Below are 20,724 nucleotides of genomic sequence, written 5' to 3'. Positions count from 1 at the left end.
AGCACATCTCGAAATTTTGAATGTTGAGTGAATTTTTCATTAATAGATTTTTTTTTTAAAGATTTTATTTTTCCTTTTTTCTCCTCAAAGCCCCCCCATACATAGTTGTATATATTTTTAGTTGTGGGTCCTAGTTGTGGCATGTGGGACGCCACCTCAGCACGGCTTGATGAGTGGTGCCATGTCTGCGCCCAGGATTTGAACTGGCAAAACCCTAGGCCGCCAAAGCGGAGCGTGAGAACTTAACCACTTGGCCACGGGGCCGGTCCCTCATTAATAGATTTGATATCCAGAGATGATGCATTCTGCTGCATGTATAGAAAAGAGAACTTTTGAAAAAATGAAGTTATACATCTTGATAAGCATTGTATTTCAAAGTAGTAACCTTGGGAAACTTATTCCGAAAATGGAACACATCTTTGGGATCAATCTTCGGAGCTAGTTTAAAAGCCACGTAAAAGTCAGTTCCAGGGCCAGCCCCGTCATAGTGTTTAAGTTCAGTGTGTTCTGCTTCAGCGGCCCAGGTTCATGGGTTCAGATCCTGGGCATTGACCTACACCAAGCTGGGGCAGCAACCCACATAAAAAAGTAGAGGAAGACCAGCACAGATGTTCATTCAAGGCTAATCTTCCTCAGCAAAAAAAAAAAGTCAGTTCCATCATTTTAGTTAAACTTAACTATTTTATCCTAAGTGTGTATTATGCAGCTCAAGCATGCACTTATTTTTCAAAATACACAGTGAAATTATTGCATTGAGGTTCTTATCTATAAGCATTAGAAACATTAGTAAGCAACTCCAACTATCTTTAAAAAGGGACTTTACCTGACAGCTCTTGAAGCTTACAAAATTGAAGTGCCTCAAAAATCAGGATGGAAAAGACAGCACCAACAGGCTAGGGAGAAAAAAGCTCAAAGAACCATGTCAGAAAACAGTCTGATCCACAGTGACACTACAGTAGTCCCCCCTTATCCTCAGGGGATACATTCCAAGACCCCCAGTGGATGCCTGAAACCTAACAGTACTGAACTCTATATATACTATGTTCTTTCCCATACAGTCAGGCCCCCCCACATCCAAAGGTTCCGCATCCACAGATTCAACAACTGCAGATCAAGAGGCCTATGATGGCTGACTGTACTCAACAGGTATAGCCTTTTTTTCTTGTCATTTTCCCCTAAACAATACACTGTACTAATTACTTACAAAGCATTTACATTGTATTAGGTATTATAAGTAATCTGGAGATGATCTAAAGCATACAGGAGGATGTGCGTAGGTTATATGCAAATACTACATCATTTTCTATGTGGGACTTGAGCATCTGGCAGATTCGGAGAGTCTTGAAACCAATCCCTCTCAGATACCGAGGGACAACTGTACATACATACCTCTAATTAAGTTCAATTTATAAATTAGGCACAGTAAGAGCGGCCAGCCCCACAGCCAAGAGATTAAGTTCATGCGTTCTGCTTCAGCAGCACAGGGTTTCACTGGTTTGGATCCTGGACGTGGACATGGCACTGCTCATCAAGCCATGCTGAGGCAGCGTCCCACACAGCAGAGCCAGAAGGACCTACAACTAGAATATACAACTATGCACTGTGGGGCCCTTTGGGGAGAACAAAAATAAAATAAATTTTAAAAAAAAGATTGGCAACAGATGTTAGCTCAGGTGCCAATCTTAAAAAAATAAATAGGGGCCAGCCCCATGGCCAAATGGTTGAGTTCTAGCGCTCTGCTTCAGCAGCCCAGTGTTTCGTCAGTTCGGATCCTGGGCGTGGACATGGCACCGCTCATCAGGCCATGCTGAGGCAGCGTCCCAAGTACCACAACTAGAAGGACCCATAGCTAAAATATATATGCAACTACGTATTGGGGGGCTTTGGAGAGTAAAAGGAAAAATAAAATCTTTTCTGAATAAATAAATAAATATGGGCCAGCCCTGTGGCACAGCGCTTAAGTTTGCACGTTCCCCTTCGGCGGCCCAGGGTTTGCTGGTTTGGATCCCAGGTTAGACCTACACACTGCTTATCAAGCCATGCTGTGGCAGGCATCCCACAGATAAAGTAGAGGAAGATGGGCATGGATGTTAGCTCAGGGCCAGACTTCCTCAGCAAAAAAGAGGAGGATTGGCGGCAGATGTTAGCTCAGGGCTAATCTTCTTCAAAAGTAAGCAGGTTGATAAGACAGTAAGAATGAACGAATGACAACTTCACACAATATGGATGAACCTCACAAACAATGCTGAACAAAAGCAAGACACAAATGAAAGTACAAAAATGGGCAAAATTATTCTATGCCGAATTCTGAAGTCAAGCTGGTCCTCAAGGACTGGGCAGTGACTGGCAAGGAGATCAAGCGGGGCTTCGGGAGAGCTGGCCATTTGTTTCCGGCTCGAGGCGCTGATTTCACAAGTGTGTTCAGTTTGTGAAAATTCACCACACTGATATGTGCACTTTTCTTCAGGTTTACTACTCAACAAAAAATATTTTTAAAAAACCATAGTCTCAGCTTTTTCAAAAAATCACAGTAAAATTAATTTCACCATTTCACAATATCTTAAAATTTTTTCTTGTTTTGATTTCAAATAAGGTTAGTTCACACATATATATAAAATGTGTCCATCATTAATGACCTACCTAACCTTAAAGTTTAGCTTTTAAATATTTTAAAAGTACCCAGATATTACAAATATGAACGCTAAGTTAAAATAATAAAAAGTTAAAGCAGTGAATTTTTTAAGCTACATATTACAGCTAAAGTTTAGAACTACTTAATAGCAAATTAAGTTAAAATCTACTATTAACAAGCCTAAATGCCCAGACTCTAGGTAAGAAAGTAATTCCTGCCCCTGAAAAAAGTGATATTAGTTGAAGACAGGGGAGGGAAACCTGCCAAGGAGAAAAACAAGAATGGATGAGCTGACAGGCTGGTTGTTAAGATGTTTAAGGACAGGAAAACATATATAGGCTAATCCCTAAAACCAAAATCTAAAGCAGTACAAAATCTCAACTTCACCCCTCTCTACTCCAACTCCCTGAATTGCTTGCAAAAGGAGGAAAAAAAAATTTCTCTATGTGGTTGCTGAAATCAGCAAAAATTGCTTAGAATTAGCTAGTGTCTGGACCTTGGATATGACATGGCCAAGTATAGTGAACCATGACACAAAATAAATACAACAGATGGCTTCAATTATCTGCCACCAAAAAATCTTAAATTGTCTGAACTTTGTAAGTACCATTAAGCTTCAACAAATAAATTCTTTAGATTATCTTCAAGAAAACCAATCACAGAAAAATACCACGTTAATATGCTTTAACGTAAACACATACTTGGAAAAGCAAAAAGGTACTTTCTCACAATAATTCCTCACTTAGTGTGACTCAGAAAGCCAAAAGCTAGTTTTAGTTTTAGGTTCTGTTTGGTTTTTAAGTTTTAGTTTTACACACAGTACATATCCATATAGAAAAGTCTCAAAACTATAAGCCAAAATGTTCACTCAAGAACACGAATGACTTGTTTTCTTCATTTTCCTTCTTTTTTTAATTTTCTAAAACGTAACTTTTGCCCCAAAGGAGAAAAATAAGGACTTAAAGAAAAATGTTTACTACCAAGATTCTAAATAGTGAAGCCTAAAAAGGCAAATGAAATCTTTCTAAAGCCACATTTCTAAGACACTATACATCTAGTTTGCTTTTTCATCCAAAGAACAAAAAGTAATTTCACATACAGCCTGCTTTCATCATAACTCAATATTTAATAGACAGATAATGGGCCCCTCTCAAGGCCAGAGGGACCTACACTTTTTTCAAAGTGATCATTATTAAAATCTGAACAAATGGGAAACCCAGATATTGCAAATGCTCTAGACATTTCTAATCAAGAAAAACTTTAATATCTGACAAGTTTCAGTGAAATAAGTAAGATCAGTTGTTTCACGAGGATGAAATGTTTTTTGCCCACCTTCATGAGTTGGGAAAGCCCTCCTAAAAATCAAGACAAATAACACTGAGATTTCTGTGTCTGACTCAAAATGTACTGTCTGTACTTTCCACGCTAGGATAACAAGTTCCAAAACCACCTCACCGTACCTGATTTACAGAATATCCATCCATCTTTATGACTGTCCACAAGTCTGTCTTTAAAAATAATCATTTTTGTAGCTGGACAGATAAGTGCTAAAGCAACTACAGCAAAATATTAATTATAGAACCTAGGAGGTGAGTACATTGTGGTCCACGGTAGCTTTTGTTTTCAACTTCTCTATGTGTGAAAACTCTCACAAGACATTGGGGTGAAAATAATCGTTTTCAAAGTCAGAACACAAAGAACAGCTATCCCAACTTTAACCCATCTAAAGCTGTGAGGCCTTTCACGAAATCACAAACCTAGCATTTCAAGCATCCCTCGAAAAACCCTTCCTTAAGATGGCCAGACTTTCTCGGGAAGAGCCAACTGATAAAATACAAACCGATTCTAAAAACAATCTCTCACCCAAAGCAAGTTTGCCTAGAAAGTCATTTTCCAGGAGGTTTCATAAGAATTTTGTTTCACTTTGATCAGTAAAACTTTTGCCTCAAATACCACGGCACTGAAATTTTTCAAAGTTCCAAACAGTACACCTTAAGTTTTTCCTTTAAAGCCCTCAAGAATCAGATCCGTAGAGCCTTCCCAGGTCCTCAAACCTGCAGAAGCCAGGAGCTCAGGGCGCTGGTGGCTCCAGGGAATGTACTCTAACGGGCAGGCTCCAGGTGGGAACGGTACCCTGCGGTCTACACAGGTCAAACGCGCAGGAACAGCGAGCAGGGAGCAGACTGCCCGGGAGTCCAAAGGAAAGGAGTGACTGTGAAAGGTGAGAGGACACATCCGAGCACCCGGGCGGGAGGACCTGGACGCGCCGGGCCGGCCGCGCGCGGAGCTCGGATCCTTGGAGGCCGGGCGCGAGGAGCCGAGGCCGGGCTCCCGCCACCCCCGCCCCGCCCGCCCGCCGCGCCCGCACCTCTCGGTCCTTGAGGCCCAGTAGGAGCACCTCCTCCATCAGGGTCAGCCGCGTTTCCTTGGAGTCGCCCTTGTCGTCGTCGTCCTGCTCGTCACGGCGGCTCTGCGCGTCGTCCTCGCCGCCGCCGCCGCCGCCGCCCGCCGCCCGCTCCTTGTCGGCGGCGCTGCGGGAGGCCTCGGTGCGCCGCTGCACCAGGCCCGAGCTGCGCTGGGTCAGCGAGGTCATGGCTCCGGCCGAGGCGCCGCGCCGGGCCGAGAGGGACGCGGGACCTACCGGGTCTCCCTCCTCGGCCCCGGACGCGGGCTTCCGTGTTAAATCCGGGCGCTGTCGGCAGCGGGGCCGGGGGCAGGCATGGGGAGGCGGGCGGCGGCGAGGCGGGCGAGCCGGGCGCCGGAGGGACCCTTCTTTGCTGCGACCGCGGCCCCTAAGGCAGCCCGAGCTTCTAGACGGCGGCGGCGGCGGCGGCAGCAGCGGCGGCGCCTTTCCAATATGGCGGCGCAGGCTGACGTCACCGGAGGATGTGGCACCGCCGGCGTGGGGCGGGGCCGGGGCGCCGGAAGCGGCAGGCGGGGCGGGGGGCGAAGGCCTGCAGCCGGCGACCCCCTCCCGAGCCGGGGTCTCCGCCGGCGCTCGCCAGTTCTTCCGCGTGCCTTCGCCGCCCGTCCCGCCTCCCTCCCTCTGGTGACGTGTCCTCCCTCCGTCCGCTCCCCATTCGCACCTCCAGACCCGGGCTGCAGCCAGAGACTGGCGGGGCCGCCACGAGTCGGGGCAGCCGTGGCCTCGCGAGGGTGGACCCCGCTCGGCCTCGAGCTGTGTCGTTAGCACCCCAGACCCCGGCATCCTCGGAGCCGGCGCTGGGCTCTGTGCCCCTTCGGAAGGAGCGGCTGCATTTCGGTGTCTTGAAAGTGGACTTTGAGTATTTCCTAGGTGTATTACTGCGTGAAAAGAAAGGCTGGAACACATTGAATGGTTTCGTTCTTAAAACTTTTTTCCTCGCCTCCTGACTCGTCAGGTGACCGGGGCGCCGTGAGTACAGTTAGTGCTGCCCACGTCAGTGCGCGCGACCTGAACAAACTTTATGGACACAGTAAACCTGCGGGGTTGCATGCCACGTCTTTGTACACGTTAATCTCTCTCAATTTCCTAGGTTAAATCCTCTTGGCGTGCTTGACAGTTTGTGCAAGTTATGTTAAAGGGGAGACGGCAAACCAGGGAGCGGGGTTTGGAGGGCCAGAAGGGTGGTGCGTTTAACATTATCCAGAAATAACATTGTATGCCATCTTAATATTTAAAGTCAACAAAGACCACAGGCTGTGGCTACAGAATAGTTTAGATAGGAGAAATATATCGTAAACAGGACTTAAGTCCTAATAAATGAGAAATTAAATGATAAACGCCCACCGTGAAACTGTCCCATAGAAGATTCTGGCTACTGTTTTTCCCCTCCTCAAACCCATTATCCAGAACTCCTCCGGGCGGCTCACCATGCCCACCCCACACCCCGGGAAGTGAGACCGATACATCTAGAGGAGGGAGGAGGGGGCAGGGTGAGCACAAAGTAGTCCCTCCTTTTTTCCTGTTTTATGAGCAAAGTTCAATTTCACCTCAACGAATTTCTCCCATTCACATCCTGTTCAACTTTTTTTCTTTCATGTCTCTGCCAGTTCTTTCCCAAATAGCCTAAAGTATGTTTCTTTAATTACATTCCTAAAAGAATTGTAATTAATTTATTATTTGATTCATACATAGTCAGATACATAGTTCAAGGAGCGTACAGATAGATGTAGTGAAAATCTGCCAGCCCTGCCCCTGTTCAACCAGTTGTTCTCCCCGTCCCCTTCCCTCCCCCGGGGGTTTTACAATATGCCAACAATCCTCGGATACTCCTCCCAAAAGGTGAAGCCTCGTTCCCTCTCCTTGAGTGTGGGCCAGATTTAGTGACTCTCTTTAAATGAATAGAATGTGGCAGGTGTGCCTAGGTCATAAAAGTCTTTCCAGCTTCTTCCTTAATCTCCCTCTCCCCACTCCTCTCTCTCCCTCTCTCTTTTCTCTCTCTCTCTCTCTCAGATCATTCACTTTGGGGGAGGCCAGCTGCCATATCATGAAGACATTCAAGCAGCCTTTTGAGAGGTCCATTTGGGAAGGAACTAAGGCCTCCTGCCCACAGTCATGTGAGTGAGTGAGCCATCTTGGAAGCCGATCCCCCTTCTCCAGTGAAGCCTTTAGTTAACATCTTGATTACAACCTCCTGAGATTCTGAGCCAGTTCTGTCACCTGACTAATTGCCCGGAGGAACTCGAGGGTGGGTTTGGAAGCATTTAACTCTTTTTCCAAAATGTTTTTTATTCCTTTTTGTTGTGTTAAGGAGATGCAATCACCAACCACCTTGAACCGGCCCAAGCCTCACCACAAGAGCTACCCCTATGACCTTTGCCTTCTTTTTTTCTTTTTTTTTTTTTTTGAGGAAGATTAGCCCTGAGCTAACTACTGCCAATCCACCTCTTTTTGCTGGGGAAGCCTGGCCCTGAGCTAACATCCGTGCCCATCTTCCTCTACTTTCTATGTGGGACGCCTACCATGTCATGGCGTGCCAAGCTGTGCCATGTCTGCACCCAGGATCCGAACTGGCGAACCCCGGGCCGCCAAAGCGGAAGATGTGAACTTAACCGCTGCAGCACCGGGCAGGCCCCCTTTGCCTTGTTTTTAATGCTAAAATCTCTCCAAGAGGAGCTTAGGCCTTATTACCATAACCTGCAGTGTGTGTGGAAGCATGTTTTCCAACTGAGCCTGCGCAAGCGAATCCCCACCTCTCCCTTTCGAATATTCATTCCCCATCCGAAATAAATATCCCTGCTTCCCTTTGTTTGGGGACGCCATGACTTTGGAAATGATTTGCCCACGGTCTCCTATTTGCTGCTTATATACTTTTGCTTTGTGAGACAACTACTTCTGGTGGAGAGTCTGATTTAACTTGCCGGGAGGCAAACCCACTGTTGTACCACCCAGCTAAGCCATTCCTGAACTTCTGAGTTACAAAACCTGTGACATAATAAACACCTGTTGTCTTAAGCTGCTAAGTTTGGGGTCATTTATTATGCAGTAAATAGATACCGAAATACTTGGGCTCATCCACACACAAATAGGTGAGAACTAATACTATTTTCCTGGCTATCTTTCCAGAGATTTTTTTAATGTATATTCAAGCAAATATGAAAATATATTTTTCTTCCCTTTTTATACAAATAATAGCACAGTATACACATTGTTTTGTATCTTGATGTTTTATATAATTGATGTTGGAGAGCTTTCTATATCAATACTTAAGAGCTTTTCATGCTTTGTTTCAGCTGCATCATATTCTGTTCTATAAACGTACCATAACTTTTTTTTTTGGTCAATCCCCTATTGATGTACACTTAGGTTGTTTCCAATCCTTTGCTATTACAAACAATGCTATATAAATATAATGGGGAACACTTTCTTCCTTTCTGAAAAAGGCCTTTCTGGATTATAATCCTCACCTTGGCTCAAGTAAAACTCACCTTATTTCTCTTAAAAAATATAAATATGGGGCCGGCCCTGTGGCCAAGTAGTTAAGTTCGCACTCCACTTCAGTGGCCAACTCCGCTTCAGGGTTTCACTGGCTCGGATCCTGGGTGCAGACATGGCACCGCTCATCAGGCCATGCTGAGGCGGCATCCCACATGCCACAACTAGAAGGACTCACAACTAAAAATATACAACTATGTACTCGGGGGATTTGGGGTGAAAAAGCAGGAAAAAAAAGAAGATTACCAACAATTGTTAGCTCAGGTGCCAATCTTTAGAAAAAAATCCATAGGGGCCAGCCTGGTGGCGTGGCAGTTGAGTTCACACGTTCTGCTTCAGTGGCCCGGGGTTTATCGGTTCAGATCCCGGGTGCGGACGAGGCACAGCTTGGCAAGCCATGCTGTGGTAGGCATCCCACATATAAAGTAGAGGAAGATGGGCACGGATGTTAGCTCAGGGCCAGTCTTCCTCAGCAAAAAGAGGAGGATTGGTAGCAGATGTTAGCTCAGGGCTAATATTCCTCAAAAAACAAAATATATGTATACATATATATAAAAATATAATGAATAGCCACATATGTTTTTGTCCACCAAAATGTATGCTCGTGGTCTGTCTCCTCACAAGTACCACACTCTTCAAGTTATTGAGACTTTACGCAACTTCGTTGCTCTTCTCTTTTTTTTTTCCCCCAGAGTTTTCCTGGCATTTTTTTCCTTGCTTGTTATCCACAAGGTAGACTTCAAAATCACCTTGTCTGGAAACAAAGACAAAGAGAGAAGGCAGGAAGACAAGAAGGATATGATAGTTTGGAAACATTTTGGCTGGGCTGCAGGGGAGAACGTCATCAAAAGCAACAGTCACAGACAATGGTCAAATAATGCAGTGCTGTGAAGCCATTTTAAAATTTCCGTCTGTTTTCAACCAACACAATGAGAAGCCATTAAAGGTGCTTTTAAATGGCCTGTGTGGGGAAAGATGGAATGGGTGGGTGTATAATAGCAGATTTGCATTTTGAAAAGCTCACTGGATATACCAAGGAGGTAGTCACAAGGAATACACGAGCCAGTTAGTTTTTGCAGTAGTCCCACAGGACATGATGATAACTTAACTATGATCATGGAAGAAGAGACAGGAGTGAATGGTTTCAAGAGACACAGGAAGTAAAATTGACATGAATCAATGGAAGATTGACTATGGAATTGGTGGAGTATAAGGGAGAGAGTTTTTCAAGGTTGACTCTCCACCTCTGGCTTGTATAAGAGTGGACGGGAGAGCCATTCACTGAGACAGGGACCACTGAACACTGACCAAGTTTGCACGAGTTTATCTCAGTTGAGTTTTTCAGAAGCATGTGAAACTTCCAAGAGGAGATGTGTAGGTAGTTGGGTGTACAAGAGCTTTCTGTTTTAATCTGATAAAACTTTCAAAACACCTAGAATGAGAAACTATAAAAGTACCAGAAGAAAACTAAGAGTGAACTCTTCTATAACCTTGGAGAGGAGAAGCCTTTCTCACCATGACTCAAAATCCGATAAAAATTTTGAAATAATTATAGATTCACAGGAAGTTACAAAATTAATATAGGGAGGTCTTGTGCATCCCACAATGGTAACATCTTATATAACCATAGTACAATACCAAACCCAGAAAAGGAATATTGGTGCAATCCACAGACATTATTCAGATTTCACAGGTTTTATGTGCACCTATTTGTGTGTGTGTAGTTCTGTGCAATTTTACCACATGTGTAGATTTGTGTAACCAACACCACAATCAAGATCCATACAACATTTTTCTTTTTTTTTAACCTTTTTTTTTTAATTTTATTTTTCCTTTTCCTTCCCAAAGCCCCCCAGTACATAGTTGTGTATATTTAGTTGTGGGTCCTTCTAGTTGTGGCATGTGGGATGCTGCCTCAGCATGGCTTTATGAGCAGTGTCATGCTCACGCCCAGGATCTGAACCTGTGAAACCCTGGGCCACAGAAGCAGAGCACATGAACTTAACCACTCAGCCACGGGGCTGGCCCTACTTTTGTTTTTTTTAAAGACTAACACCCAAGCTAATAACTGTTGCCAATCTTTTTTTTTGCTTTTTCTCCCCAAATCCCCCCAGTACACAGCCGTACACCCTAGCTGTGGGTCCCTCTAGCTGTAGCATGTGGGACGCTGCCCCAGCGTGGCCCAACGAGCAGTGCCATGTCCGCACCCAGGATCTGAACCAGTGAAATCCTGGGCCACTGAAGCAGCGTGTACAAACCCAACCACTCAGCCACAGGGCCAGCCCCCGTACAACATTTTTCTATCACCACAACGATCCTTCATGTTACCTGTTTATAGTCACTCCCACCTCCCACTCTACCCCCCCACTTCATGTTTAACCCTTGGCAGCCACTAATCTGTTCTCCATTTCTATAATTGTGTCATTTGAGAATGCTATATAAATGGAATCATGTACTATGTAGCCCTTTGAGACTGGCTTTTTTCACTCAGCATAATTCCCTTGAGATCCATCCAAATCATGTGTATCAACAGTTTGTTCCTTTTTTATTGCTGAGTAGTATTCCACAGTATGGATGTTCCACAATTTGTTTACCCGTTCACCCATTAAAGGATTTTTGGGCTGTTTCCAATTTGGATCTATTACAAATAAAGCTGCTATGAACATTCATGTACGTGTTTTGGTGTGGACGTAAGTTTTCATTTCTCTGAGATAAATACCCAGGAGTGCAATTAGGGTCATATGGTAAGTATATGTTTAGCTTTTTAAGAAACTGCCAAACTCTTTCCTAGACTTTCTGTACCATTTTACATTCCTATCCCAGCTTATTCAGAAGCACAACCATACTATTAAAATAACTAGCAAAACTTTCAGAAGCATTCAACAATATTTCTTTTTTTTTAAATCTAGTACAATGATAGCAAAGATTTATTGAGCATTTACTATGCAAGAGTCTTACATGTTAATTTTAGACTGAACTGTGTAGGTCACTACTCTTCACTACCCCATAGTCATATTATACATCCACATCCTTGCCAAGGCCTTGTAGTGGATGGAGTATACATCATGACCCCTTGACATTGAGCTTGGTCCAAGCCTTGACTTTGGGGTTGGCCATGTGACTGTCTTTGGAAAATAGGATGTTAGCTGATATGCAAACAGAGGTGTGCAGTAGGCGTATGTATATGTGCTTGTCTGCTTGTGCTTTTGGCTACTGCCATGAGAAGAGATTCTTTCTCAGCCATGAAAACACTTCCTCTGTGTAGTCTGCTAGTCTCAGAAGAATGAAATGGAGCAGACAGAAGCAATTGCACAGCCTGGAGCCAAGCTAGCCAAGTCTAGCTGAGATCAGCAGGGCCATTCTAGTCACCCCACGATTGTTGAAATAAATGTTCATTGTTGTAGGCCACTAAGATTTCATGTTAGCAAGCAGCAGCATCTGAGTGATACTAATATATTAGCTCACTTAGTTCTCACAATATCCTGATTATGTGCTATAATTAGGCCCACTTTACAGAAAAGGAAACTGAGGCAAAAAAAAATTAAATATCTTGCCTAAAGTTCCACAGCTGGCTCCAGAGTCCATGCTCTTAACCAGGACCTCATAATGACTCAATGATTTTAGGGTAAAAACAACTACACAAAGTGGTCTTTGTCATAAAAAACATAAAAGTCCAATTAGACAACTGCAAAGTTTCAAAGATTTAAGATTTTATTTTTGAATGGGTAATAAATTTATATACTTCAAAAATCAAAACAATAAAAGACATTTACACTGAGAAGTTACGCTTCTACCCATGTCCCCAAGTGTCATAGGCATAATTCTAGCATGGCCTTCATGATTCTTGCTGCCCTGGTATCTAAACTTTTGTGTAATCCCCTCTCCCTGAGTGCAGACGGAATTTGTGACTTGCTTCTAACTACTAGAATCTGGCAAAAAGGGAGGGGAGAGTGCAGATGTAATTAAGGCCCCTAATAAATTCACTTTGAGTGAATCAAAAGGGAGATTATCCTGGGTGGGCCTGGCATAATCAGGAGTTCCTTGAAAGCAGATCCAACCCTTCCGTAATGAGAGAGACTTGAGTCAGCTAAGACACTCCCTTGATGGCTCTCAGGACACTCTCTTGAAGAAGAAAACAGCCATACTGTGAACTGCCTGTGGAGAGAGGTAGCCTCTAAGAGCCGATAGTCTCAGTTTTAGAAACACAGCGACTGAGTTATGCCAGCAACATGTACGAGCTTGGAAGAGGACCCCAAACTCCAGATGAGAACATAGCCCAGCCAACACTTTGATTACAACCTGTGAGACCCTGAGCAGAGGATTGAGTTAAACTACGAGAGACTCCTGACCAATGGAAACTATGAGATAATAAATGTGCATTGTTTTAAGCCACTGAACTTGTAGTAATTTGTTATGCCATAGATGCAAACAGGTTGAAAATAAAGGATGAAAAAATATATATCATGCAAACAGCAACCATAAAAAAGCTGGAGTGGCTATATTAATATCAGACAAAGTAGACTTTAAACCGAAAAAATGGTACTAGAAATACATTCTCACATTTATGGTCAATTGCTTTTCAACAAAGTTGCCAAAACAATTCAACGGGGAGAGAATAGTCTTTTTAACAAACGGTGCAGGGGCAACTGTTTATTCACATGCGAAAAGCTGAAGTCCATACACCTTGTACCTTATATACTTTATATACTTTATACCGTACACAAAAATCGACTCAAAATGGATCAAAGATCTAAATGTAAGAGCTGAAAAATATGAAATGTTTACAAGAAAACAGAGAAATAAATCTTAATGACCTTCGATTAGGCAGTAGTTTCTTAGATATGACACGAAAAACACAAGTGACAAAAGAAAAAAAAGATATAAAAAAAGAGATAAATTGAACATCTTTAAAAGAACACCATTATGGAAATGTGCTTTAAAGGACACCACGAAGAAAGTGAAAAGACAACCCATGTAATAGGAGAAAATTTTTGTAAATCATGTGTCTGATAAAGGGCTTGTATCTAGAATATATAAAGAACTCATAACTTAATATTAAAAACACAACCCAATTTAAAAATAGACAAAGTCTATGAATAGACATTTTTCTAAAAAATATAAAGAAATGGCCAATAAGCACATGAAAAAATGCTTAACAGCATGAGAGGAAACAAATCAAAATCACAGTGAGATATCACTTCATCCCCAAGAGAATGGCTATAATAAAACAGAAAGATCTTAACAAGTGTTGCTGACAACGCAGAGAAGTTGGAGCCCTCATACAGTCCTTGTGGGAACGTACAACAGCGCACCGCTGTGGAAAACAGTTTGGCAGTTCCTCATGACATTTAAACATAGTGTTACCATGTGACTCAGCAATTCCATGTCTACTTATATACCCAAGATAAATGAAAACATATGTTTTCACAAAAAATTGGACATGAATATTCACAGCAGTATTATACGTAATAATGAAAAAGTGGAAACAACTCAAACATCCATCAACTAGGAAATGGATGAATAAAATGTGGTATAGCCATACCATGAAATATTACTGCGCAATGAAAAGGAATGAGGTACTGATGCATGAAGACCTTGAAAACATTACACTAAGTGGAAGAAGTTGATCACAAAATACCACGTATTGTGCAATTCTGTTTGTTTGGGTTCTTTTTGAGAAAGATTAGCCCTGAGCTAACATCTGCCGCCAATCCTCCTCTTTTTGCTGAGGAAGACTGGCCCTGAGCTAACATCATGCCCATCTTCCTCTACTTTATATGTGGGATGCCTGCCACAGCATAGCTTGCCAAGTAGTGCCATGTCCACACCCAGGATCCTAACTGTTGAACCCCAGGCCACCGAAGTGGAACATTCGCCACCAGCCGGCTTCTGTGCAATTCTGTTTATATGAAATGTCCAGGATAAGCAAATCTACAGAAACAGAAGGTAGATTAGTAATTGCTTAGGGCTGGGGAGGTTGAGGGGGCGTGGGAACCGACTGTTAATGGGTCCAGAGTTTCTTTTTGGGGTGATGAGAATGTTCTAAAATTGGTTGTGGTGACAGTTGCACAACCCTGTGAACATACTAAAAACCATTGCGTTATATACCTTAAAATGTTGTATGGTATATAAATTATACTTCAATAAACCTGTTATTAACAAAAATTATGGATCTTTGAATTAGGTTTAGCTAGGAGCATGTCCCAAGATACTATATTATTGAGAAAAAAAGATTTGGATTTTAAAAAGTGTACTTTTTGTAACATGTGCTTTTAATTTTTAGGTTAAAATGTTTTGAATAAGTTTTGCTCATAGAGAGGTGATGAAAAACAGACATACTTTCAGGTATAAAACATACTGGTATTTTTTTTTTTTTTTTGAGGAAGATTAGCCCTGCGCTAACATCCGTGCCCATCTTCCTCTATTTTCATATGTGGGATGCCTGCCACAGCATGGCTTGACAAGTGGAGTGTAGGTCCGTGCCCGGGATCTGAACTGGTGAACCCCAGGCCGCCGAAGCAGAACCTGTGAACCCAACCACTGCGCCACTGGGTGGGCCCTCATATTTTTTTTAAAGAAAAAATTTGGACCAGGATTTACAATTTTAAACAAAATAGAACAAAATGTTATTTATCTTAATTGAAGATTATCGTGAGAAAACAAATAATATAAACATCAAAGGAATACACAGATTAGATAAGCTATAAAAATGATTTTAGTTCTTTGTTTACATAGCAGTCTGTCACCCAAATTCTAGAATTATATTGTTTAAAGAGCTCTCAAGAGATTGACAAGAGAGGCTGGCCGGGTGGCGCAGCAATTAAGTTTGCGCACTCCCCTTTGGTTGCCCAAGGTTTGCCGGTTCAGATCCCAGGCGCAGACCTACATACCGATTATCAAGCCATGCTGTGGCAGGCGTCCCACATATAAAGTAGAGGAAGATGGGCACAGATGTTAGCTCAGGGCCAGCCTTCCTCAACAAAAAGAGGAGAATTGGTGGCAGATGTTAGCTCAGGGCTAATCTTCCTCAAAAAATAAATAAAATTTGAAAAAAGATTGACAAGAGATTTTCACATTTTGAGGATTGAGGTATATGGGGTAACTATTCTGTTTCAAAACTGATTCAGCTTTGAACTAAAGAAGGCTGACTTGTGGCTTGTCAAACATACATTGTACATCTGCTTATCCAATAACGTAAAGAATGCACTCTTAAGATGAGAATGCAGACTTCCCCTCTACGTCAGTAAATGCCCTATCCATAATGCCCCTATTAGTCCTTTTCCCCAACATCAGGGTCATGTTGACCTGCTAATTTGGAACTGAATGCCTCTTTGAAACTTTGATGAACATGTGTCCTGGGCGTGTTTAATGTATGTTCTTTGTTCTAAAAGGTATGACTGTACTGAAAACCATGCTTCCCTGAAACGCTTTCTTCCTTTGTGGAAACTGCCTTCTTGGGTTATAATCCTCATGATGGCTCAAGTAAAACTCATATTCTCTCTCTCTCATCTATAGAATGGTTATTGGTTATTCTGTGTCGACAAGATCAAACTATTCACAATTCTGAAACTTTACCAACTGCCTGTTCATTTTTCCGAGAAGTCTAGAGAGGCAAGATTTCATGTTTTTACAAGATAAAGTTTAGTGTCTTTCCACCACGGTCATCAGGAAGTCTTCTAAACATCTAAGATAAATCCTTAATTATTAGTCTATTTGAGGCAGGATGTGGAAAGCAACTGACGTGTAGATCAGGCATCTCCTGACTTATAAGAAAGGGTCTCTACTATGATTGGAAGTTTTATGCCAAAGCCATCTTCTTGGAATTTACTTCAGATTTAGGCTTTGGCTAAACCTTTCCTTTGGCTGCAGTTAAGTCCCTTCTCTTTTTCTCCGCTCAATGGAAATTGACTAGCTTACTCATCGTTACCTACAAAATAACCCCTTACACATGTATACAAATTTAATTTGTTCCCTGTCCCGCCTTCTCTGAGCGAATGATTCTTACTTCCTGAGTCAACCATGAAAATAAATGCCCTCCTGTCCAGAATTTTAAATAAATCATGGTGTGATGAGAAAGAATTGACCTTCTAAAGCTGTGGAATGTCTTCCTCTTTTCACAAACCACAAATTTTCCTTCTATGAACAAAGGTTGTTTTCCTGTCACAGGATTGAATGCCGAAGCTTCCTGAATGTCTGTATTAGTTTTCTAGGCTGTGGAACAAATGGCATGCATTTATTATCTCACGGTTTCTGTGGGGCAGGCATCGGGCACAACTTAGGTGGACCCTCTGCTCTGGGACTCACAAGGATGCAGTCAAGATGTCAACTGAGCTGCATTCTCATCTGGAGGCTCAGCTGGGAGAGAACTGGCTCCCAAGCTGGCTCAGGTTATTGGCAGAACCCGTTTCCTGTGGTTGTAGAATGATGGTTTCTGTTTCTTATTGATTGTTGGCTGAAGGCCACCCTCAGCTCCTAGAGGCTGCACACAGTTTCTTGACAAATGGGCTTCTTCAACATGGCAGTGTGGGGGCCTGGAATTGGCCACCCCAAGATATGCTTCTTTGGCATGATGATTATTTGGGGCTGATTGCTTTTAATAAACTGGGACAGGGAAGGAGGCTCTGAGGGGTGGAACTTGCTTGCCCTTTGTTAGGAGACATTTACATTGTAAAGGAAATCTCCATCTATAAATATATCTCCCTCTCTGTACCAGGAAGAAGAAAGGGGATGACCTTCTCTCTAGAAACTCTTAATCAATGCCAAAGGCAAGGACTTAAATCTGCATAATAATCTTATTCCTGTTTCTGGTAACCTCCTGTAACTGACACCCCCCACCCCCAACATCCTCCTTTGTCTTTAGCTGGATATGATATTTAAGGTGGGGGCTTCAGCCATTTTGGTGAGTTGCTCAGCTTGCCTGAGCCTCTCCTATGTATACATGTTATAAAGCTTTGTTTAATTATCTCCTGCTATTCTGTCTCATGTGAATTTAATTCATTCTCCAGCCAGATGAACCCAGAGAGGGTAGAGGAAATGTCTTCCTCCCCTACAGCAGCTTACTTCAAGCCAACAAGGAGAATCTCTAGCGTGAATTTGCTAGCATAATGGAATTTTATATAATGTACCACAATCACAGGAATGACATCTCATCACTGTTGCCATCTTCTATTGGTTAGAAACAGTCATTAGTTTCAGCCCACACTCAAGAGGAAGGGATTATACAAAAGCATGAACACCAGAGGCAGAGATCATTGGGGTCACCTTAGGGTCCGCCCACCGCAGCAGTCTTGCATCCTTTCTGCGTGGAGATGGAAAATATGTGAATAAACAAGTTAATGAACAAAATCTAACCTATCTTTCAGTATTTTAGATTATCTTTTTTAATTTATAACTCTCCAGAAAAACATTTTTATGAGTTATTTATTGCTGTTTAACAAACCATGTCCCCAAGATAGTGACTTAAAACAACAACTATTTGGGGCCGGCTGGGTGGCATAGCAGTTAGGTTCGTGGGTTCCACTTTGGCAGCCTGGGTTTCGCCAGTTTGGATCCTGGGCGTGGACTTATGTACCACTTATCAAGCCACGATGTGGCAGGCATCCCACATATAAAATAAAGGAAAATGGGCAGAGATGTTAGCTTAGGGCCAGTCTTCCTCAGTAAAAAGAGGAAGATTGACACTGGATGTTAGTTCAGGGCTAATCTTCCTCAAAAAAAATAAAACAACTATTTGTTCATTATTCTGTGGTTCAGCAATTTGAGCTGGGCTCAGCTAGGCTGTTCTTCTGCTGATCTCACATGGGGTTATGAGTATGTGTATGTATACGAGTATGTATATGAATATGGCCATAGTCAAACTGCAGCTAGACTTGAGCTAGTTGGTTTAACATGGCCTCACTCATGTCTGTGGGGATTGGTGCTGCCTGTAGGCTAGTCCATATGTCTCCAGCAGGCTAGCCCAGTCTTCTTCACACAGCGTTTGATCCCAAGAGAAAGAGAAGCTGCAAGGCTCAGAAGTCATACAATATTACTTCTGCCACATTGTATCGATCAAAGTAAATCCCAAGGCAAGCCAAGATGCAATGGGTAGGGAAATAGACTCCACCTCTGTCCCTTTCTAGACTTGTGCAAAGGTCAAACCTTCGAATCCTTCGAGATTTACCTGATAACTATTATAAAGTATCCCCCCTCATATACAAGAGCATTTTTTAACTGGTTAAAGATATAGTGGCATTTAATGTTTATTATTGTTAAAGTGGTTAATTGATCTTTGCTTATATGCAATAAATTATGATTTCCAGATATCTTCACGTTAGTTTTACATGTTGCTAGATTTATTCTTAATAAGTGTTGGTCTTAAATAATGCTAGCTGTTTGCTTTTTTCTTTCAACTTTTTATTTTGACAAATGTTTCAAAACAGCTAGTAAACAAACCGTAAAAGTACCAGAAGAACACAATGGATGGATTTTATCTTAACGCTGGAGAGGAGAAGACTTTCTTACCATCATCCAAATCCAGAACCATCAAAAAAAAAATTGATAAACTTGATTCCATAAAAATCAAAAGTTTTTCCATGGGAAAAAAATCACAAAGTCAAGACACATGGCAAATGAGAAAAAATGGGCATAGAACATTAACAAACAGTTCCCAGAAAAACAAATATAGTTGGCTCTTAAATATAAAAAAAAGCTTGACTTTATTAATAATAAAATAAAAACATCAAAATCACAGTGATAATACCATTTCACCAATTAGATAGACAAGTTTGGCCATATGACTTGTCAGCAAAGTATGAGGAAGCCACGTAGAAGTGAAAGATTGGAAATCATCCAAAGGTTTATCAACTGAAGTCTGATTCAAGAAACATAGAACATCCACACAATGGAAGACCAAGTACTGTGAAATGAATGAGGAACTCTCTGTATGTTAATCTGGAAAGATCTCTGACACATATTGTATAGAGAAAAATACAAAGAGCAGAACAGTTTATACAATACGCTGCCTTTTGTGTAAGAAAGAGAAGAACAAAAGAACACATATTCATATTTCTTTTTTTTATTTATTTTATTTGTTTCCTTTTTCTCCCAAAGCGCCCCCCGTACATAGTTGTGTATTTTTTTAGTTGTGGGTCCTTCTAGTTGTGGCATGTGGGATGCTGCCTCAGCATGGCTTGATGAGCAGTGCCAGGTCCACGCCCAGGATCCAAACGCATAACCCTGTGCCACCAAAGCGGAGCACTCGAACTTAACCACTCTGCCACGGGGCTGGCCCCTCATATTTCTTATCTATTCATTTTTAAAGCCCTGGAAAGGTATAGGGGCCAGCCCAGTGGCGCAGCGGTTAAGTTTGCACGTTCCGCTTTGGCAGCCCAGGGTTCGCCAGTTGGTATCCTGGGTGCAGACATGGCACCGCTCATCAAGCCATGCTGTGGTGGGCGTCCCACATATAAAGTAGAGGAAGATGGGCACAGATGTTAGCTCAGGGCTAGTCTTCCTCAGCAAAAAGAGGAGGATTGGCAGATGTTAGCTCAGAGCTGATCCTCTTCAAAAAAAATAAAAATAAAAATAATAATAATAAAGCCCTGGAAAGGTATAGAAGAAACTAACAAAAGGGGTACATGACTTGGAAGACAGGATAGGGACTCAGTGATGAACATATAGATGGTGTATTTTTTTTTCTATGCATCATATTTTTTTAAAAATCTACACATATATGTATTTTTATTGATATTTAATTTTAGATTTACTTTTTCAAAATATCAGCTCTATTGAGATATAATTCATATACCACACAATTTGCCTATTTAAGTTGTACAATTCAAGGGTTTTTAGTATAGTCACAGAGTTGTACAACCATCAACTCAATTTTAAAGATTTTATTTTTTCCTTTTTCTCCCCCAAACCCCCCGGTACATAGTTGTATATTCGTAGTTGTGGGTCCTTCTAGTTGTGGCATGTGGGACACCACCTCAGCATGGCTTGATGAGCAGTGCCATGTCTGCGCCCAGGATTCGAACTGGCAAAACCCTGGGCGGCCTCAGCAGAGCACGAGAACTTATCCACTTGGCCATGGGGCGGGTCCCTCACCACAATTTTAGAACATTTTCATCACCCTCTCCCAAAAATACCCACTAGCAGTCATTCCTTTTGCTGCTCTACCTCATCTGCTAGCCCT

The 20,724-nt window shown here is 42.3% G+C and overlaps 1 protein-coding gene and 1 long non-coding RNA gene across 4 annotated transcripts in view; one reads left to right on the top strand and one right to left on the bottom strand.

Annotated features, from left to right (window-relative positions):
- The window catches only part of GOLPH3 (golgi phosphoprotein 3), a 52,628-nt gene extending 46,516 nt beyond the window's left edge, over positions 1–6,112 (bottom strand). Inside the window, exon 1 of one of the 3 annotated variants that reach the window (XM_046671717.1) lies at positions 5,001–6,112. In XM_046671717.1, the coding sequence (XP_046527673.1) occupies positions 5,001–5,963 (963 nt within the window). In that variant the 5' untranslated portion in view covers positions 5,964–6,112. The remainder of the gene's footprint in view (positions 1–5,000) is intronic. The other 2 variants (XM_046671718.1, XM_046671716.1) reach the window with 2 other exon arrangements.
- Positions 5,897–7,426, top strand: LOC124244820 (uncharacterized). The gene is made up of 3 exons (XR_006890122.1): positions 5,897–6,026; positions 7,068–7,171; positions 7,366–7,426. It is a non-coding gene; the product is annotated as an uncharacterized LOC124244820 (long non-coding RNA).
- Positions 7,427–20,724: the final 13,298 nt, after the last annotated feature.

The sequence above is a fragment of the Equus quagga genome, chromosome 9 (assembly GCF_021613505.1).
Source record: "Equus quagga isolate Etosha38 chromosome 9, UCLA_HA_Equagga_1.0, whole genome shotgun sequence".
Classification (NCBI taxonomy): Eukaryota; Metazoa; Chordata; class Mammalia; order Perissodactyla; family Equidae; genus Equus; species Equus quagga.
The sequence above is the reverse complement of the archived record's forward strand: the minus strand, read 5'-3'. Positions and strand labels throughout refer to the sequence as shown.